The sequence below is a fragment of the Syngnathoides biaculeatus genome, chromosome 18 (genome assembly GCF_019802595.1).
Source record: "Syngnathoides biaculeatus isolate LvHL_M chromosome 18, ASM1980259v1, whole genome shotgun sequence".
Taxonomy (NCBI): Eukaryota; Metazoa; Chordata; class Actinopteri; order Syngnathiformes; family Syngnathidae; genus Syngnathoides; species Syngnathoides biaculeatus.
Window position 1 is genome coordinate 9,171,392 of NC_084657.1, and position 21,060 is coordinate 9,192,451.

At 52.9% G+C, this 21,060-nt stretch overlaps 2 protein-coding genes across 9 annotated transcripts; both read left to right on the forward strand.

The window, feature by feature from the left end:
• The first annotated feature begins 47 nt into the window (after nucleotides 1–47).
• On the forward strand, nucleotides 48–5,140 carry LOC133491439 (prenylcysteine oxidase-like). Of its 2 annotated transcripts, none has more exons than XM_061802551.1 (7): nucleotides 48–332; nucleotides 1,443–1,649; nucleotides 1,749–1,923; nucleotides 2,024–2,235; nucleotides 2,952–3,092; nucleotides 3,413–3,821; nucleotides 4,646–5,140. In XM_061802551.1, the coding sequence occupies exons 1-7, from the start codon at nucleotides 200–202 to the stop codon at nucleotides 4,887–4,889; spliced, it is 1,521 nt and encodes a 506-aa protein (XP_061658535.1). In that variant the 5' UTR covers nucleotides 48–199; the 3' UTR covers nucleotides 4,890–5,140. The 2 variants fall into 2 exon arrangements, with proteins under 2 accessions (XP_061658535.1, XP_061658536.1); XM_061802552.1 differs by having other exon boundaries at nucleotides 3,416–3,821.
• Nucleotides 5,141–6,172: 1,032 nt separating this feature from the next.
• On the forward strand, nucleotides 6,173–20,949 carry crebrf (creb3 regulatory factor). 7 transcript variants are annotated; one of them, XM_061802508.1, is made up of 10 exons: nucleotides 6,173–6,935; nucleotides 10,431–10,591; nucleotides 11,892–12,017; nucleotides 12,686–12,867; nucleotides 12,940–13,979; nucleotides 14,076–14,273; nucleotides 15,296–15,485; nucleotides 15,558–15,631; nucleotides 16,640–16,759; nucleotides 17,841–20,949. In XM_061802508.1, exons 2-10 carry the CDS (start codon nucleotides 10,583–10,585, stop codon nucleotides 17,957–17,959), a joined length of 2,058 nt encoding a protein of 685 aa, XP_061658492.1. In that variant the 5' UTR covers nucleotides 6,173–6,935; nucleotides 10,431–10,582; the 3' UTR covers nucleotides 17,960–20,949. The 7 variants fall into 7 exon arrangements, with proteins under 7 accessions (XP_061658492.1, XP_061658493.1, XP_061658491.1 ...); XM_061802509.1 differs by having other exon boundaries at nucleotides 6,173–6,775; XM_061802507.1 differs by lacking the exon at nucleotides 6,173–6,935 and adding an exon at nucleotides 6,944–7,505 and having other exon boundaries at nucleotides 20,840–20,949.
• Nucleotides 20,950–21,060: the final 111 nt, after the last annotated feature.

A 21,060-nucleotide genomic window follows, 5' to 3' on the forward strand; every position in this document is an offset into this window, starting at 1 on the left:
CACGCGTCCATATTGCGCCGTCAGACTCGATCAATCGATCGATATATATATATTTTTTTTTTTTTTTTTTTTTTGGGCCGCGTTGTGGACGAGCCTGCTAGCTGCAAAGCATTAGCCGAGCCGAGCCGAGCCAAGGGAGCGTCTCACACGTTCCGTCCGCTCTGCTCATCTCCTCCTCCTCGGCCGGCAGGCGGGCAGCATGCGGCGTCTCCCCGGGTCCGTTGGCGGAGGCGGAGGCTTCCGGCCGCTGCTGGCCGCTCTGCTGGCCCTCTCCTCGGCCTCCTCTGCAACCGCGTCCGCTCATGTGGATGGAACTCCGCCTTCGAGAATAGGCAAGAACACATTTGGGGCATCATTGATCATTTTCATGACATAACGGGAAATATTTGCTCTGCTTTCCTATTACCACCTTCAAATTCCCAATTGAAGTCCATCCATCCATCCATCCATCCATTTTCTTCCCGTTAGCTAGCAGCTTTAGCTGGGACACCCAGACTTCCCTCTCCCCATCCACTTCATCCAGCTCTTCCGGAAGGATCCTCGAGGAGTTCCCAGGCCACCTGGAGAGACATAATCTCACCAGCGTGTCCTGGCTCGTCCCCGGGGTCTCATTGCCGTGGGACGTGCCCGGAACACCTCACCGTGGAGGTGGTCTGGGATGCGGCATCCTAATCACATGCCACAGCCACCTCATCTGGCTCCTCTCGATGCGGAGGAGCAGCGGTTCTACTCCATGACCACCTCCGGCAAAGAGTGGGGACTCTGAACTGCTGTTTGGTTTATAGGCACAAGAGGGAGGCTACCTCCTCGTCCGCCGGGGTGAACCCCAACTTCCAGGTGCCAAGCTCGTGGGCAATAAGCATACCCAGACCTGCTTGGCGCAACTCCAAGCCGCGTGTGAAGCTGAGCCCGATGATATCTCGTCGGAACTTCTCGATCTGACGCCCCAGCTCGGGCTCCTTCCCCGCCTGAAGGGTCATGTCCGACATCCTTAGAACCAGCTTCTGTAGGTGGGGATCGGATCGCCGAGGTAAATTCTGCAGGGGCATTGGGCCCCCGCCCAGCTCACACGCCACCTAACCCCTGTGGCTCCCCCCCTAGAGGTGGTGACCCACGTTACCCTTCCGGGCTACGCCCCATGGGTGCAGGCCCGGCCTCCGGACGCTCGCTACATTTGTCGAAGCCGATTCCGACAGGCCGTCGCGATTTGAAAGTGGGTTGCTCATTTATAGAACGGCTCCAAATTTCCCCACTGACTTAACGAAAGCCTTTCAACTCAGAACCGTTGAGCCGATTGAGGACATGCGCAGAACTTTCAGTCCTTTCACTGTTCCTGCGAACAAGAAATTGCATTTGCTGCTCAACTTTGAATTTCGATTTCTTAGCGAGTCCACGTGCAAGCGTGTCGCCCAAAACGTAACCGTGGCAACCTGTCGTTCCAGCGGTGGTGGGCGCCGGCATCGGGGGCAGCGCCGCGGCCCACTTCCTGCGCCGGCACTTCGGCGCCGACGTGCAGCTGGACGTGTACGAGAAGGGCGAGGTGGGAGGCCGCTTGTCCACCGTCACCGTCAACCGCGAGCGGTACGAGTCGGGCGGAGCCGTCCTCCACTCGCTCAACCTGCACATGCGGGACTTTGTCGAGCAGCTGGGTGAGCTAAGCCGCCTTCACGCGGTACGTACGCCGTAGGTCGCCGTGCAGGCGCAGGTTCCCTCGTGCGCTCACGCGGGCGACGGTGTGCGCGGCGCAGGCCTCAAGTACCGCCGCGGCGTGTCGGGGAAGACGGCGGTGTTCGACGGCGCCGAGGTGATCCTGGAGGAGACGGACTGGTACCTGCTGGACCTCTTCCGCCTGTGGTGGCGCTACGGCATCAGCTTCATCCGCCTGCAGATGTGGGTGGAGGAGATCATGGAGAAGTTTGTCCGGTGCGTGTTGAAATCCAAGTCAGCAGGAAAAACAATGGCCAAATTCTTTCGGGTTCTCGAGCAAAGCGATTAGCTTAGCGTGTGTGACTGTCGCACGTAGGATCTACAAGTACCAGGCCCACGGTTACGCCTTCAGCTCGGTGGAGGATCTGCTGGACTCGCTGGGCGGGAGCGGCTTCCTGAACATGACGCGCAGGCCGCTCTCGGATTCGCTGCTGGAGCTGGGCGTGTCCCAGCGCTTCATCGACGAGGTCGTGGCGCCCGTCATCAGGCTCAACTACGGCCAGAACGTCAGCGTCCCCGCTTTCGTGGGTCAGAGCCCTTCGCTTGTCGGACTTTGTCTTTTTTGTCGCGTTCCGCAGAGGATTTGTCAACGCCAGAAGCTCGTCGCGAGAGCGGGATTTGGAGATCGTGGATCTGGAGACTGGAGTTCCTCAAAAGTCCGCTCAAAATTCTTTTGCGGTGATTGGGGAGTCGTTGGATCGAATAATCCACCCCAGGGATGGAACCACCAATCGAACGCTCCCGAATACTTAAAATTTTGGATTTGGATATTCTTTAAATATTCCAGACTCAGCGCGTCATGATTATTTCATCCGGGTTGACGCGGCGCGTCTCAAATTCCGATTCGAATCGGTTTACAAATCCAAACGGAAAGTAAACGGGCCGAATCCCAATGGAATCCCGTTTGGTTCCACAGGGGTGGAATGTTCCGTTTGTCACGTCGACCGTCCCGTCGGATCAGCGCGGAACCGGGCGGAGTCGCCCCCGCGCTGCGATGTCACCGTTTAGCCACGTCCTCAAAACGGTGACGGACCACCGCCGGTCACTTCTCGATAAACGATGTGATGCGCACGGTCGCTCCAATCGAGTTTAGCGTACGCCCTATCGGAATAGGCTGCCTCACGTGTCGAACGGTTGAGCGGAGGTTTCGGATTGGGCGACGGCAAAAACGTCTCCCTGCAAAGCGGCATCGTTTGACCATCGCTCGAATGGTCTGTCGGTTTGTCTTGTGTCGTGTTTTTCAGGTGCGGTGTCTTTGGCGGGCGCCCATTCCAACCTTTGGGCGGTGGAAGGCGGGAACAAGCTGGTCTGCGAGGGGCTGCTGAAGACGGCCAACGCTAACCTGGTGCCCGCGCGGGTCACTTCGGTGCGACTGCTCCGCTCGGGTAAGAAAAAACAACAACTTTCGCGTGCGACAGACCGTGACGCATGTCCGTTTTCTACTCGGACGCGTACTTTTGGGAATGCGCTGCGAGTCGTTCTTTGGCTATTCGCGGTCGCCGAAGTCTTTGAGCGTGCGGAGCGTTTGTTGATTCTCCGCTTTGTCACATTTCATCCAAAATGACGAAAGTTCGGAGAGTTCTGGTGCCGTCTCTCGCGACGTTAACCGCCAGAGGGGGTTTTCTGGACTCCAACCCCCCCCCCCCCCCGGACTTATGCGTGGATTTCTTGGTCACGACGGTGCTAATGTTTGGGTTTTGTCCAGCAGGCGACGTGCTTCAGTACCAGCTGAGCGTGGCCGGGGAGGAGGAGGCGGCAACGGCGGCGTACGACGCGGTGGTGCTGGCGGCGCCGCTGGGGTCCGGCTCGGGCGTCTCCTTCCTAGACTTTGACCCGCCCTTGGAGCCGGCGCAGGGCGACTACTACGGCATGGTGGCCACGGTGGTGCACGGCTACCTCAACACGTCGCTTTTCGGCTTCCCGGACCCGCGCCTCTTCCCCTACGCTGGCGTGCTGACCACCGCCGCGCCGGCGCTGTTCTTCAACGGCGTGGCCGCCGTTTATCCCGTCAACGTGTCGCTGGGCTTCCGCCGCAAGGGGGCGCACGAGGCCGGCGTCTACAAAGTCTTCTCGCCCAAAGTGCTGACCAGGGAGCAGCTGAAGACGCTCTTCAGGTGAGTCGCGGCCGCTCCTCGGCGTCCATTTACCCCCCCCCCCCACCAGATTATGTCAATTATCTTTTTGCGAGAGGCGGGATTTACGATGACGGTCAATGTCGTTTTCGAGTTATCACCTGCGTGCTCATAATTGCGACGTTTTCGAAGAAAAGTTGCACCGGTGAGACAAAAACTAGAGAAAGACCAAAAACTATTTTTTTTTTGCGGTCGATAGCAATTTTTCATTGTCGGAGACTGATAAGCAATACAATCGCAGTCGATATTTTTTTGCCGTTTTGGAATAATACAAAACGCCAAATCTCGATCTTGCTCGAAGGTTTTTGGATTCCAAACATGTTGTGATGGTTTTCATTGATCTGAGACAAAAGCGTTTTTTTTTGTTTTCAAATTGTCAGAAGGGCCGAGCGGCTCCCGAGACGCACAAAGTCAAAGAAATCAACAACTCCCCAAGTTGTGTCCTTCAGTCGAGCTGAAATGTTGAGTTTTTAATTGTACACCGAATAAATATATCCCCAGCGTCTGAAAATTGAAATCCATCCCTAAGGAGTCGACACGGTTTGAAACGGATCTCTTATCGGCGGATGCCTGGCGTGAAGTTGCGCCGGTCCGCGCGACTGAGCTCGCTCGGAACCGACTCCAGCGAACTCCCAACTTGTCATCATGGAGATGAGACACCCCCACCCCCCCACCCCCCGACCTCCGCATTTTTGTTTGGTTCCAGCCGGGTTCCGGCGCACCTCGTCGGTCCGGCACTCTTTCGGTTTCTCCCCGTGAACCAAATTCCGTGTACTGCGCTGCCCCCCCCCCCCCCCCCCCCCCAGGTCGTACTACTCGGCACAGGCGACGGAGTGGCAGGCGTACCCTCGGGCGGGGTCGACGGCGGCCCCCGTGGAGATGCGGCCCGGCCTCTACTACCTGAACGGCGTGGACCGGGCGGGCGGTGCCGCGGAGATGAGCGCTGTGGCCGCCAAGAACGTCGCCCTGTTGGCTTACCACCGCTGGTACGGGCGCAGCCTCCAAGTGGACCGCAAGGACCTCATGCACAGGATCAAGACTGAACTTTGACCTCCTGGGGGACCTCGCGGGGCTTGGAAAGTAGCGTTTGGTCCAATTTGAGCATGCCTGGCGTGGACGTTTGGGGTTCCGGACGCCGCAGGCTGGGCCGCGTGTACGGCTCGCTGCAACGAGGATCCTGTCCAATATTCATTCCATAAATTTGACCCCTCCCGCCAAATTGTGGCAATTTATGAGGCTTTTTGGATTGTTTAGTTCATTAAATAACACCACCCCCCCCCGACTCCCCCAATAGCTTCGTGTCTGTTTCCGTTTTTTTTTTTAGCATCATCGCTAACTTTAAAAGATTGGAAGAGTAATTAGCGCTTTAAAAAAAATATATAATAATAACATAGAGGCGGCACGGTGGGTTAGTTGGAAAGCGTTGGCCTCACAGTTCTGAGGACCCTGGTTTGAGTCCGGAGCCGCGCGTGCGGAGTTTTCATGTTCCCCCCCCGTGGGTTTCCTCCCACATCTCCAAAACACCCAACGTTAATTGGACACTAAATTGACCATAGGTGTTATTGTGAGTGCGGCTGTTTGCCTCCATGTGCCCTGCGATTGGCTGGCGACCGGTTCAGGGTGTACGTCGACAGCCGGGATACACTCCAGCACTCCCCGTGACCCTCGTGAGGATAAGCGGCAAATAAAATGGATGGATGGATATTTTAATCACTCTGGTACCCAGATACACATGTATGAAAATTGTGTGTGGGGCGGTAGAGACCTTTCACATTTCTGGAGAGGTTCTGGTCCCCATTGACCGTGAAAAATGAGGGATTACTGGGCACTCGGGTTTCCTCCTACATCCCAAAAACACCCAATGTGAATTGAACCCTTTAAATTGCCCCAAGGTGTGATTGCGAGTGCGGCTGTTTTTCTCCACGTGCCCCGCGATTGGCTGGCGACCGGTTCGAGGCGTGCCCCGCCTCCTGCCCGCTGGGATTGGCTCTGGCACTCCCATGACGCTCGTGAGGATAAGCGGCAAGGAAAAAAAGGATGGCTTTTACGTCAGGTACAGCTCTATTACCATGTCATGATTTGATACAGTTGACCCAAAAAAAAATTTTTGTTCAAAATTATTGTGAAATCGGTCTGATTTGCAACAAATAATCAATTGCTCACTTCAAAAAGTAGCTGCCGTGAAGCCTGTAAAAACAAAAAAAATTACAATTTTTAAATCTAAAATTTCCCTTTCATAGCCAAGATTCTCAAGAAAGTTTTTTTTAATCAACTGAGCAATTTTTTGAATTTAATTGGATTTTTTTTTTTTGCCGGCTCGCTGCGATTTCCGAATTCATCACAGTACAGAAAGTGTTTCATGATATAAGATTGAATGAATGCTGACTCGGGAAATATGTCCATTTTGCTCCCGTCGGATCTCAGTGCGGCTTTTTTTATACAAGAAATCATAATATATTTAATATGCAGGTTGGAAACGTGAGTCGGACTAAATGGAACACGATGTTTACTTCGACTTGTGACGTTTTCGTGAAGACATGGGCCTCCTATTTAGATATCAATATTTTTGGAGGTGCCAAGAAAAATGCGTTGTCATCGGGAAGAGAAATGAAAACCATTTTTGTCCAGGACGTCGCCGTTGAATTCTGCGTGTCTGGTGTGGAGCGAGGAAGGGGCGGCTGCCATTGGCCGAGCCGCCTTCCACGTGGTCCGGCAGTCACGCGCCTTCCAGGAAGTGACAAAACAAAACAAAAACAAGAGCGAGCGAGCGAGGAAAAGGAGGAAAAGAAAAAGGGAAAGGAAAGAAATACACGAGAGCCAACCCAGTCCCAGTCGGGACTCGGACCGGAGGAGTTTCGCTGCGGCGCCAAGCGCGGCTTGCCCGGAAGTTTGTTTGTTTAGTTATTTTCCTACGGGGGACGAAACCGAGGCGAAAGGTTTGCTTGCGCTTCTTCTTTGGCTTTCAAAAGATCTTGCTCCCCCCTCCCCGCAGGATTACTCGCCCGGCGACGAGCTGTCATCCTTGTTCGCTGCGGCCGACGGAGCCCCAATCCAACGGAGCTCTCGCCTTTCAAAGGGCGGAAAAAAACAACAAGAGTAAGAGCAATATGGACGTCTTTGGCTTCGTCTTGGCGGCCCCCACCCCGCGAACGCACACCCACAAACTCGCTCCCTCCATTCGAATGCAACGTAAACACGAGCCCATCGCGATTCGGGTTAGCATGTAGCACGCGCGGGGAGCCCGTCTAATTCCTGGCGGCGACAGCTGCAAATGACACTTATGTAACAAGTCGTTTTTGTTAACTTCGGAAACGGACGCAAACCGCGCCTCCCACCCGCGTGCGGATTTCTCGCGTGGAACGCGGGGGGGGACTTTCGCTCGCAGAGGGTACACGCCCCCCCCAAACACACACGAGCACGCGCGCGAGCCATGCTAGAACATTCCCTTCATCCTTTGGCTCGCTTTATTCTCTCGCCCGGTTTAACAAAAAAATAATAAGCAAATTGTTTCGAAAAAGCAAGACAAACATGCGGAAATGTTTTTGAGAGACTTTTTGTCGTCTGTGGCTTCGAATTTGGACGTCACGTGACCGCCCGTGTTTATGAAAGCGGGCTTTTGTGCACTCCCCATTGACGACATCCGGCAGTTAGCCGTCGGAGCGTCGAGTTGAGTTTCGTTACGTGGATGCCGTCGAGGTTTTTGTGCGTTTGCAACCACGGAAATGCCGGAAATGTCTTTTTTGTCGGGCCAACGCCGCGCGGGCCTACGACTTGTTTATCTGCCGCCTCAACCGACCTTGAGCGCGGGCGCGTTCGCTGACGTTGCCCTCGGCCAATCGCGGGAGCGCGGAGGCGTGCCGACGCCGTCGCTCGACCAATAGGAAGGCGGGATTACGTGGGTGTTGGCCCCGCGTCGGTTTTCGACGCTTTTTTTTTATTTCGGTGAGTTAAACTCAGCGCAAGGATGCTCAAAAATCAGCTTTTGGACGGTTTTATTTTGGAAGGAATTTGAATTTGAAAGGATTTGCGGCGGATACGTCCTCCTTGTTGCTCTGATGTTTTAACCCTTCCATAAAAAAGTGTCAAACAGTGTTGTTTATTATTGCCATCATATTTTATGGAGCAAAAATTCTGTGTTGTGCTATGGAGTGAACTCATAACCTGTCGTGGACAATGTTTTTGTCACTTAAGTGAACACATTAAGAGCTCGTGGAAACCTTTTTATGAAGTTACATTTTTTTTGTGATGAAATTAGAAACAATCCCGGCATTGTTTATCGGGCGGACTGTGTTCAAGGAGCCATCTGTTCATATACGTTTTAAATATTTTTTGTCAATAATTTTAACCCTCACAGCTGTTTCAAACACACAAAAAAACTTGTTTTAAGACACTTTTTTTTTGGTCTTAAAACAATTTTTTGTTGTGTTCCTTCGTTGTCACGCGCCGGCTTTCGCAGTCCCCCCCCCAAAAAAAAACAACAAAAAACGAGGCCAAGCGTGCTTGCTTCAAGCTGTTCATTTGTCAGGTGACTGGAAAACAACAACAAAGACAATTTGACATTTTATATTTAAAGGTCCACTGTCATCAAATGCGTGATTTTTAGTATGTTATTAATGGAAAAAAAAGGCAGCCGGATTGGGACCCATCTGTTTTTTCACATTTATGGCTTTTTGTCCCTCCCGCCATGAAAATCCTCTCGAGGGATTTGTTTTGGAGAAGAAACAGGAAGTGACGTACATGTGTCGATGCGTTGCTTTGGACATCTTCCGCCTTGTGGATCGGCGCCGAGGCCGAGCCCGCCGTTAGCCCTGACGTGGAGGTGAATCGGGCGGGGAGGTGGTTTTGCCGGGCTCTCCCCCCACCGCCGTCTGGGCACCCAACTTCGCGCGTCGGCTCGCTAGCCACAGCTCGCCCTCCAGCCGACAACTTGATCGCTGGCGACGGCTTCCGAGTTGGCCCCCACGCGGACATGGTTTGGTTTGGCCCCGTGCGGGATAAGAAAGGAGCTCCTCCCCCGCGCCCGGCATGGCTCCTCCTGAGTACGCTACATACTGTCGGGGAGTCTGTTGTTAGTTAGAAGTGCTCCGCATATCATCTAAATATGACATGAAACAATAACAATAGGGTAATATTCACTCGATGGTGAGATGTTCTCTTCTTCGAAAAGAGCTTCCGTGTCCCGTAGCAGTCGGCACAGCGTGTTTTCAATGGCGAATGTCGCGGTGTGATGTCACGGACAGAATATGCAGCCAATATGGGGACCACTTGGATGTCGTCAAATGAGAATTCCACGACTTTGCACACGGATGACGCCCTCTCCGCTCATATTTATTTTTTTCCTATAGACATTGAAGTGAATCATGTTATATGTATTTTTCATTACAATATTGATTTTAGAACTCAACCAAATGGTGTAATAATGAAATTAGCTTAATGCTAACGCGGATCCCAGCAGATGGTCTGATGGAAATTAGCATAGCTGTTACAAATCATGTCAAAAAAGTTCAAGCAACATACAAATAGCGCTGATCACGATACTCATGGGCGTATTTTCTCTCACCCGTGTTTGAACAACAATTATTACTCTGCCTCTTCTTCTTGTTATTATTAATAAGTTATTAATTCCGCCGTCTTCCAGTGGCGCTCGGAGCTGCCCGGCGTGCTGCGGCACAACCGCGTACTGCACTTAAGACCCGCGATTCAAAATTCTCACTTGAATATGCACTTTGAAAAAGAAAACATTAGAGATTTTTTTTTTATTATTGTGATACAACAAGGGCTGATTTTGATATTTTTTTTAATACGAAAACAACGGTGATGTTCTGAAAGAAGCATGCACTTGTTGAGTCATTCTGCAGATTTGTGCTGAGTCACTTTGAGTGCGCGCGAAGGCGACGGTCGCTTGCGTGACTTCTGTTTGACTTTACTGCAGTACTGCAGAGTTTTTGGCCCGTGGCGTACTACTACTAAGTAGTACTTTCTGCAAAAACTTTCAAAGGCCCCCCAGGTCAAGGTCTTTCCACACAACTGATGTGGCTCCACCTCCGGTGCCCCCCACGGAGCCGTATCGGTACCCGAACTTTTTGTCACGACGCGGAATCGACAGGAATGATCCAAATACTTCTTCTCACTCGTGTGATTTTCTTTTTATGTTCAAAATCAACTTCAAACACATGCAGACCGCCAAAGGTGCACGTGAAATATGAAAACAGTTTTCTCATCAAGTCATTCAGAATTATAATGGAAGATAAGGCGACCAGTTCGGGGTGTGCCCCACCCGCCTCCTGCCCGTTGACAGCTGGGATAGGCTCCGGCACTCCCCGCGACCCTCGTGAGGATAAGCGCTGAAGAAAATGGATCTATGGATGTTGCCAGAAGAATATAACTTGTGCTTTTTCCAGCACGTATTGTTGCTAAAAAGGGAAAGTGGTTTGAATCCGGAGCCCGATAATGAGCCGGGATTTGAACCATCCCTTATTAGCTGCTAACCCTTGTGAGGATAAGCAGCAAAGAAAATGGACAGATGGAGTGAAAATTGTCGTAGTCCAAGTCGGACTTGATTTGTTTTATTCAGTTGTTTCTTTTTCGTAGGTCTTCTTCGAGCAGGCGGGACACTGAGGGGCCGCCCACGCCGCCGCTGTGCCCCCCTCCCCGCCCCCTGCGCCCGAGTGCCCCCGCACCGCTGGGACCGGACTCCGGGCCCGGAGGTTCCCCACCCCTGGAGCGCCAAGCTGTGCCTTGCGATGCCTCAGGTGGGCTCAGGCATGCGTCGTGCAGCGTCGCTTCCTGCCGTTTTTTTTTTTTTTGTGCTCGTCGCCCGACCGATGTCTTGTTTTGCGCCGCCGGCTGAAATGCGCGTTTCGAGCGTGCTGCAGATACGCCGCGGATCGGGTGGGAGGTAAAAAAAAACAAAACGAAGCCGTTAAACCTGCTGTGAGCCCCAACTCGCGCCGAAATGCTCACATGCAGGCGGACCGTCCAACCCCCGAAGCCGCTGATGCGACACGAGTACGACAACGTGTGCAGTCACGACGATTAGCAAATGAATCCGCAACTATTTTTCTTTTAAAAGCCTTGTTTAGCTTCAAATTGTCCAAATTTTGGGAATTTCACCCTCTCAACATTAAATATGATCTCATTTCTGTTGTTATCCATGAGAGCAAAGTGATTATCTTTGTTTTTTTTTTTAAAGAAGACATTTGCAAACATTTGCTTATAGTTTGTGGGGAAAAAAAATTTCAACGTATTTGCCGATTTTTTTGGATGGATATTGTGGATTAAAACCGGAATACTGTAATTCCCGGCCGACAGAGCGCACCTGGTTATAAGCCTCACCCAGTACATTTGTAAAGGAAATACCATTTGGTGCATACATAACACGGCACCCGTGTAAAAGCCGCAAGTGCAAACACAAGATAGTTACAAAGAAAGACGCTACACGGTTTAACGCTAGCACCGCCGCGCTAACAGGGCCTTTTAAAAAAAAAAAAGGACATACTGGAAAAAAACACTGAGACACAGCAGTAACACGCTAGCGCGGCAAAATATCATTTGGTACATACATAGGCCGGAGCCGTGTAAAAGCCCACAAAAGTGCCCACATTGAAACGAGAGATTTATAATGAAAGACGGTACACAGAGAGCTTAATGCTAGCGCCGCCGCGCTAACGATAATGCCACCCCGCTAACGCCGGCACGCTAACACTTGCGCCACACTAAAATCACTGAGACACGGCAGTAACGCACTAGCGCAGCGCTAACAGGGCCGGCCCGGTAAAAGTCACTTCCTCGGCACATGCATTCCACCGGTCTCACGCTTACCTTTTCCGCTCGAGTGCCCCCCCTTGCGGCCGTTAGAAGAAAAAAAAAATGCACAAATTAGCCGCATAAGCCGCAGGGTTGAAAGCGTGCGAAAAACGTGGCGGCTTATCGGCCGGAATGTGATGGTCATAAAAGTGTTTTTAATCATATTTATGAGTGAATCAAAAAACAAATGAATTGTGAGTTGCTGCCCCACGAAAGTGAATGTTGATGATGATGATGATGATGCAGCCCAGCGCGAATGGGATGGAGCCTCCCTTTGGGGACGACTTTCAGCACTTCTTCTTTGCCGACCAGGCGCTGACCAGCACCGAGCTGCTGGCCAACACCCTGGACCCCGACTTCATGTACGAACTGGTGAGTGATGGGCGCGCGTTTTACGTCCTGCACGCCACCGTTTTGGTTTTGCTTCTCCAACGAGCACCGGAGGCCGTTGTCGCTCGCTGCTCTGATCGGGGGAACCGTTCCTCGTTGCCAGCTCCCCGATCACGACGTCGGGCTTTTTCTGAGCGTGACCTCGATTAATCGGATGCTCCCTCATCCTCATCAATCGATTTTCAATGTTAGCCGCTAGCATGTGATAGCAAGCGGTGACGGCTTCAGATGCGGCTGACGAACAACAAAAGATTTCCGCGGCTTTTATTTTTTTGCTTCTCCCGAGATAAAATGTAAGAATTGTTCCATGAAATTTAACTCCCAAGAGTCCGTTGTGGCTATCCACAAATGGCGGACCGCGGTCCAGGTCCAGACCAAATCAATCGAAGACGGACCCACGCTCAATTGCGGTTAAATAATGCCGAGGTAGCGACGCGTGGAAATTTCAGCCACCCAAAAATGTGTTGGCTGGAAGTGGTCCAAAATATCAGTTTCAGACCGAAAGAGTTTTGTCACCGAAGTCAAGAGAGCCAAACGGAACGCCGTTATGATTTCAGCAAAATCCGCTGGTCGTGTTCACGATATTTATTTTCAAACGGTGCGCCTACGTCGCCGGCTTCACCCTCGATCTCACGTCTTCCGCCGCCCAGGACAGAGACACGAGTCACCGACAGAGCCCATACGGCGACGGCGTGGCGGGCGTGGCCGACGGCGCCAAGGATTGCGAGGCGGGCCCCGAGCAGCAGCTGATGATGGCGCCCGGCGAGTGCGACGCGGCGCAGGCTGGCTCGGCGTTTGAGGAGTGGGACGGGTACTGGGAGGACCTCACGAGGTAGACGCCACAATCGCACGTCGGTCGGTACCCCGCACGGCTCCCGGGGTCTAACGGCTGTGGTGCCCGCAGGTACACGCGTCTGACCAGCTGCGACATCTGGGGCACCAAGGAGGTGGACTTCCTGGGCTTGGACGACTTCTCCAGTCCATACCAAGATGAGGAGGTGATCAGCCGGACGCCCACGCTGGCCCAGCTCAACGGCGAGGACTCACAGCCCGTGTGCGAGGCCCTCTACCCCCCCGCCGAACCGACTCCTCCGGGCCCCCAGCCGCCGCCGGCCCCCGCCGAGCGAATGCCGCTCCCCGGTTGGGGCGCCGGCCTCACCCGCCCCTCGGCCAGTTGCGCCTCGTCGTCGCGCCTCTCCCGGAGCCTCCTCCCGGACTTCCCAGAAGGCTTCCAGAAGGCCACCCGGCCGGTCCCTTCCAGCACCGAAACCATGACCAAGACTCAGGAGCACCGGCGGCACGTCCGTGACCGAGAGCCCTCGGGCAAAGCCCCGGCGCGAGCTTCAGAGACGTCGGCTCCGTCGACCAACTTTGACTTTGTGCGGAAGGCCAAAGTCCGCCTGAGCTCTCAGAGAGCTCAGCTGCACGCCCCCTCGCGGATCCGTTTCGAGAAGGCGGACGTCCCCCCGGCTCTGCGGCTCGATGTGGTCGCGTCGGCCGGCAACGGCGAGCCGGCGCCGGCCACCGGCTGCGGCTTCAGTGCTGGGAAGCCCACCGCCGCCGCTCCTCTGCAGGAAGAGGTCCGCGGTGCCCCGGAGGGCGAGGCCCCGGGCCCAAAAAGCGCCGGCGGCCTCGGCGAAGAGGAGAAGAGCAAAGAGGAAGAACACAATTACTCGCTGTTCCTCACCCGAAGCCGCCAGGCCGCCAGGAGCCTCTCGCGGCTGGACGACGACGACGAGGAAGAGGACGAGGAGGAAGATGAAGAAGACGACGAGGGCGACGGGCAGGAGTTGGACGACGACGACCACAACGAGGACTGCGACGAAGGCTTCGGGACCGAGCACGATCTCTCCGACAACGAGGAAGAGGAAGAGGAGGAGGACGAGGATGAGGACTACGAGGCCGACAAGGACGGCGACATGAGCGACATTTTGTCTGAGCCCGGTAAGCACGCGTGCTCGCCTTCTTCTTCTTCTTTGTCTTTCCCGTTCTCATCTTCTACTCGTCCCTTTCTCCTCATCTTCTCCGGGGGGACGGCAGGCGGCGACGGGTCCCTCCCGGAGGACGCCAAGGGCTCGGCGGCGGGCGCGTCGAGCCGCAAGCGCGGCAAGCACCGCTACTTCTGGGAGTACAGCGAGCAGCTGACGCCATCCAAGCAGGAGCGCCTGCTGAAACCGTCCGAGTGGGACCGGCAAACTCTGCCCAGCAACCTGTACCAGAAGAACAAACCCCTGCACGGTAAACGTTCCAGATTGTTTCCGAGCGGGATCTCGTGCGGGGTCCCCGTGCCGCCGCCGCCGCCGGTGTGCGACTCCTAATGCCTAACAGACTTCACACCGATCTGATCGGTATCGGCTGCAAAAGACATTTACTCCGCGTTGCTGTCATGTACATTATTTTTGCGTTAGCCTTGTTCCGTCTATTTTGACTTGGTACTGCAAATACAGGATGAGCCTAAGCCGTCCACAGCAGTCAAGGCGCCACTGAAGCAGTCCGTAGCACCCCTGACCTACGTACGCAGATCTTTTGTTACATTCTGAGAGGATTACGCCTCCCCCCAAACTATATATATTTTTAGTAGCTCTATACACACCTACCTGTCATTTGGACCATTGAAAATACCCTGTTCCACCTAGTATGGGACACGGAAGCTCTTTGCAAAGAAGAGAACATGACCGTGACCGGGGGCAATATTACCCTATCGTTTTGAGCCATATTTAGATGATATGCGGCTCACTTCTAACTAACAACAGACTGCCAGAGAGTACGTATGAGCCAGCCCGGCTGAGCCGCGCTCAGCGGACGAGGCGACACATTTAGCACGCCTGACTTACGTACGCGGATCTTATGTTTACATTCTGAGAGGATTACGTTACATCTTCATCTGAACGTGCCGCAATCGATCTGGGCGTAGATGCGGCTGATACGGCTAACCCGCACGCTTGAGTGGCGGCCATGTTTCCGAGGCGGACGTTCCCATCAAAGTGGGCGCCGTGGACACCGGAAGGAAGTCGTATCGCTCATTTCTCAACCGATTTTCATGAGGCTTACTTTTTTGTCGGCGCTAGTGTGCGCAAAACAAATTTTTGCCTGCGAAAGGATACTTTGTACGCCATCGTACAACTCGTACGCGACGTGGCGGCATCCCTGTGGATTTCCCGCCATCCTCGCACGCGGTACGTGCCGACTGTCGCCGTAGAGATGCGACTCAAAAGGAGGCGTGTCCTATCCATCTATTTCTCTCTGTGGTTGTGTGCCAGGGAAGTACACACTGAAGAAGTCCCGGCGCACCGACGTGGAGGACTTGACCCCCAACCCCAGGAAGCTCCTGCAGATCGGCATCGAGCTCCGAAAGCTCAACAAAGTGATCGGGGACCTGACGCCCGTCAGTGAGCTGCCGTTCATCGCCAGGCCGGGTTCACGCAAGGAAAAAAACAAGCTGGCGTCCAGGTGAGGACCCGCCCCGGTCGTGCCCCCGGTCGCGATCGTGCAGGTGCCGCACTCACGTGAGGCTGCGTGCAGGGCCTGCCGTCTGAAGAAGAAGGCGCAGTACGAAGCAAACAAGGTCAAGCTGTGGGGACTCAGCACCGAGTACGGTACGTCTCCGGACTCGATGCCGCGCCGTTCCCGCGGAGCTTTCAGGACAGTTAATAGGTTTGCTCCGGTATATTTCAAGACGCGTTAAGAATGAACCGGGCAAAAAACCAGACAAGGTCTGGCCGACAGGCGGACGCGTAGCAAGAACGATGACATCCGACCGTGATGGCCTTCAGGCAAACGGTGACGGTTCTCCCGGCTGTTCTCTGTTCAATAATCCATTGTTCAAGTTGGTCTTCTAACTGTGGCCAGTTGGGAAACTCCTGTTTGGTCTTCTTAACTTGGCGCAGTTCGTTTTCGTGATTCCTCCGCTGCCAAACCATAGATTCATTGATGTTGAATTCTTTCGCGGTCTCTCTCTTACCATTTACAACCACGTCATCGGTAGCCACGAATGTTGTTTCCGAGCATACCGATCGGTGCGATACCTACGAGGGGCGCGGCAGAGGTAAGCATTGTACGGATTACGTCATGTTGTCTGGTTGATTCATCGCTATCAGCGCGTACACCGCCTCCCGCTCGAAAGTAGCTGCGATGAGCACCAGGAGAAGCGGCTCTGGAAATTGATGGATGGGTGGACGCTACGACGCAACCTCACGTTATGTCACATTGAAAGATGGTTACCGTAATTCCCGGCCTACATAGCGCACCTGGTTACAAGTCTCGGTACACAGAAAGAGTTAGCGTTAAACTCTGTGTACCGAGACTTATAACCAGGTGCGCTAACCCTAGCGCCGCATCACCGCATAAACTACAGGGTTGAAAGCATGTGAAAGACGTCGCGGCTTTTAGGCCAGAAAGTACGGTATTTTCCCTTAGCTGGTGTCCTCGTACCTTGAAACAAACCAAATCCAGAAGGTGGTACGCCTCCTAATCTTTCCTACAGAAATCAGACTATCCTATGAACGGTTTCAGCCTTTGAGTCGCCCGCTACGTCAAAGTGCCGCTGCGATCCGAGTCGTAAAAGCGGCGACCGCAGTTTGACCGGCGGCTCTCTTTGCGCGTAGATCGGCTGCTGTTCGTCATCAACGCCATCAAGGGGGAGATCGTGACCCGCGCGGAAGACCCAAACCCCGGCGCCGGGAGCATGAGCGACACGCTGGACAGAATCATCCGGGACAAGCTCGGTGAGTGAGGCCCTGAGGTCCTATTTGGCATTTTCTGATAGGTTTTTGCTCTCAGCGATACGCGACAGAACTCGGCTGTTTTCCTAAACGTGTAGTCCAATTGCTTCGAGTTGAACCAACACCCGACTCCGGTACACACTAACTCAAACGTCATCGGGTTCACTTTTCTTTCGTGTAGTGAGTGCCGATTTGAGTTCCGAGATAACGTCAGATACTCGGCCGCTCGAGTGAAATGAAAAATGGATCGACGAAGGTTCTGTGACGGAGGATCCACACTTGCTCTTTATTGGACTAAACAAACAGCGAGGACTCGCAGGGAGCTGCTGTAGGTTACATCTTACGCCCAGACACTCACACGCAGATTCCAGATCCTGACATCACTCACAAGGCCACATTCCTTAAAGGCAGACCTCGAGCTCAGGAAGACTACCGTACATACAGTCGTTAAAAAGTTCATTTCTTTACGTTCTCTCTCTCTGACTCTGATTCCGTTCCTGATTTGGTCTGTAACATCCGTCAGGAAATTAGCAAAAATGATGATGGTTTTCCAAAGTAAAAGCAGACGTGTGTAAATGTCGTCTCTTGAAAAGACTGCTTCCATTGACGACGACACAAATCCCAGATGGGAATTGCAATTTTGATTTAAACGAGGTCTCTACATGTGCAACCGATTATGAAAGTGGATGTCGATTACTTGTTGCACCTGTAATTAGGTAAAAATAACAATGACTTGATTATTAATAAATACGACGTAAAACTGACATCTATTCTATTACCGTGATCTCCGGCCTACAAGCCGCGACTTTTTTCACACGCTTCCAACCCAGCGGTTTATGCGGTGATGCGGCGCTAGCTAACGTTAGCGCACCTGGTTATAAAACACAGTACACAGAAAGACTTTAACGCTAGCGCCACACTAACGCGGCGCTAGCGTTAAAAGTCTTTCTGTGTACCGAGGCTTATAACCAGGTGCGCTCTGTAGCCCGGGAATGGCGGTACTCCCCCGAGCTGCGCCACGACGTTCTGATGATTCTTGCCGTCAACATCCTGTCTTCTGTCGACCTCCCGCTTGTGCCGGCAGTGTCGCCGCCTGTGGCCGGGCAGACTTCGGACTTCGTCAACAAGATCCTGGAGAACACGGGATCCGGCGACCCCACCGGCGGGCTGGTGGGCCTGCGGGTGCCCACCTCCAAAATGTAGATGGAAGCCCGCCCTCCTTATAACCACGCCCCTTTTGCATGCCCCTCCCGCCCGACGTCCATGCACCTATGTCGTCGCATGCCCGCCCCGCCCCGGCCCCCGTCCCCACCCCCGCCCTCCCGCCCCTCGGGCCGGCCGTGACGTGAACGCGTGGAAGTCCTCGTCGTCTCACGCCTCGACGTTCCCGAGCGGAACAGGAAGTAGTTTGGTGCTAGTTGTACGTGGGCGGGCCGAACCAGGGCGTCGGACTAGGAAACGGGAAGACGAAAAGAGGAAGCTGGCGCTGCCCCCGTCTTGTACAGTAGACGTGAGTGGGTTCATGCTAGTGTCGCGAGTGATCCGAATCTATTCATTGTGCCTTGTGCGTGCGTGACGGCGGTTAAAAAAAAAAAAATATTTGTGCGCGTGTGGGGAAGACATGTTGTGATGTGTTCAAAGATCTTGTAAATGTGCGTAAATATGAGAGCTCTGCTTGCGCGATGCCACAGAGTCACTGTGTGTGCGAATGTGTGCGAGTGTGTGTGTGGGAGGCCTCTGCAATAGATGACCGTTGCGTGTTGGTACTCTCCGGGCGGGCGAGGCCGAGAGCTCGTTTTGAGTTACAAAACTAAATATTTGCACACTCTTATTAATCTATTTTCATTGATTGTTTTTGTACCAAAGACATGCAACAAAATGGCGAGCTAGCCAGGCAAGCGTAAGGTTTTGCACAGCTTACATGACGCCGTACTGAATGTAGATGCGGAGGGGGGGGGGCCGAGGGACCCCAACGGAACTGTGAAGCTCGTCGGGTCCACAAATACAACATTTCGTGATTTTTTTTTTTTTTCCCCCGGTCCTTGTTACGAGCAAAGTGCGCTAACTAGATAAGCTAGCTTTTTATCGGGAAACGTCGCCCACACAAAAAAAAGCAAAATGCCCACCCCGCCCCGCCCCCACACGTGTTCTGAAATTGCAGCGGCTCCTCTTCAAGCGAGCGCGCCGCAAAGCCGGACGCGCAAACGTTTCGATCGGCGCGCTCGCGACGACGGAAAGGAAACGGCGGGCCGCTCCTTCCCTCTGTTTGTCACCGACACTTTGGAGACAACAGTTACCCAAATCCATATTTTTTTCTCGTCAGCGGGAACACGGTTGCCGCCTCGAGATACGAGCCGGGCTCCTTCCGTCACCGTGCTCCTATTTCAAAAGTATCGTAACTCAAATCGGCTTTCCCCTAGAGAAATGAATAAACTCCAAGCGATGCATTCCGCACCAAAAATATTATGAATTATAAAATTGCACATAAAAGCTTCAGAAAAGTCACAGTTGGCACCGAGTACGTCCCGCTTGCACGTCTCCTTTGCGTTGAAAAAAAAAAAAAAATACTAATAATAACCTCGAGAATTTGTGCTTCTATTTTTGTACTTTTGCTCGCTCGCCGGCATCGAAGGTTTCAGGACGGGCCGACATTCCCGCGGATTTCGACACGCGCGGAAAGCGTCGAGTGGACGCTTCCGGAATTGTTGTTTCTCCGCCACAAAAAAAAAAAAAAAAAGTTGGATTGAAAAGCGGGTTGTGTTACACGTACGTACATAAATATATATTCAATATATATATATATATAAACCTTTATATTTCTACCGATGTGGTTCCGTCTAAAGAAGGGAGAACTTGGTGCTCTTTGAAACGATGATCCAAGATTCTTATTTGACTCGTTTTCCACTCCCGTCCATTTCCACTTTTGTAAATAGTTCAAAACGTTAAGTGTGCTTGATATCGACACGATAGAAGAGTCACTAGATAGATAGATATATATATATATAATACATATATATATATATATATATATATATATAAGAATATTATATGTTTAACGCAATTGCACTTTGTTTTAAAAAGAAAAAAAATACAAAAACAAAGAAAAAGAAAAGCATTTTTTCTTCCATTTGCTGCTAAAAAAAAAAAAAGGCCTCGTGCGAATGCTGCAAGTGTACTTGAACGCCACTTGCTAGGCCGCTCCTTGTGGACCCATCTATCACCCGGCTCGTCTACGACCCGACTCGGTGCGGTCTATTGTTTGGGCCAAGACCTGGTCCGTACGTAGGTCTGCGTTCTGGATCGTAGCGGTCTTGCGACTCGATCCGTGGTACGGTCTCCATGAACGAGTCTGCGACCCGGCCGGGTGCGGTCTAGCGCCGTGACCTTGCTCGGTGCAGTTTGGCTCGCGGTCCACGACGTGGTCCCTGACCAAACTGGGCGCAGCCTAGGATCCGGTCTGCGACTTAACGTCTTCGACCCGGATCGGTGTGGTCTACAACCCGGTCTGTGACTCTCGTCACCTAAAATTGGTGCAATCCCATCCGCCGGTCCACGACCCGGCCGGATGGGGAAGGGGAGGGGTTCTAGGACCGGGTGGGCGCGGTTACTGGTAAGCCTGGCGTACGTCCCAGGCGCGGGGGCCCAGCCATTTGCCTACGGAAAAGCAAATTGTGCTTTGACTTTCTTCAGGGTGATGTACAGCCTCGAAAGCTCAACGTTATATTGTTCGCGTTTGTAAACTGATTTCTACTTGTGAGTTCATGAGGGGGCGGGGCTTAGAAGTTCTATATCACTGTACTGTAAATGGCACGCCTCCAACCACGACTCAATCTGGACTTTATGGCCTTCTACCAAACTACTCGACAACAAATCAATAAAAAGCCGGGAGGGCGGACGCCGCTGACTCCGATCCGCTCAGAACCACCTCGACTGAAGTAGCAAACTTTTTTTTTTTTTTTGTCAGTTGCGTGGGGGGGTCGACCACCGGCTGAACTGACGGCGACTGGCTGCCAAGTGTGTGAGTGCGTCCGTGTGCGTGTTGGGACAAAGATGGGAACTCTGTGGCATTTTTGGTTTTTCCAGGTCGAGGAAAAGAAAGGAGAGAGAATTCCCGCCAGTAAATGTCGTTCTCTTCTTTGGAGGTGTTCTGTGTGCTACTTTGTTCAATAATAAACGTGGATGCTGAAACTCTTCTTCTTCGTCTTCTTGTTCTTTAGCCAATCAGGGTCCTTTTCCTTTCTTCTGGTGGGTTGAGCGGGCGTGGCCAGTGTCGGCCAATGATCTCCGTGTCGTGCTCCGTTCCG

What these genes read in the sequence shown, in the direction of transcription:
- crebrf (XM_061802503.1), top strand. Translation starts at nt 7,442, where the DNA reads ATGAAAGCGGGCTTTTGTGCACTCCCCATTGACGACATCCGGCAGTTA. An exon ending in CGACATTTTGTCTGAGCCCG is followed by an intron (nt 13,980 to 14,075) that starts GTAAGCACGCGT and finishes GGGGGACGGCAG; the next exon opens with GCGGCGACGGGTCCCTCCCG. An exon ending in GGGACTCAGCACCGAGTACG is followed by an intron (nt 15,632 to 16,639) that starts GTACGTCTCCGG and finishes CTTTGCGCGTAG; the next exon opens with ATCGGCTGCTGTTCGTCATC.
- LOC133491439 (XM_061802551.1), top strand. Translation starts at nt 200, where the DNA reads ATGCGGCGTCTCCCCGGGTCCGTTGGCGGAGGCGGAGGCTTCCGGCCG. An exon ending in ATCATGGAGAAGTTTGTCCG is followed by an intron (nt 1,924 to 2,023) that starts GTGCGTGTTGAA and finishes TGTCGCACGTAG; the next exon opens with GATCTACAAGTACCAGGCCC. An exon ending in CAGCGTCCCCGCTTTCGTGG is followed by an intron (nt 2,236 to 2,951) that starts GTCAGAGCCCTT and finishes CGTGTTTTTCAG; the next exon opens with GTGCGGTGTCTTTGGCGGGC.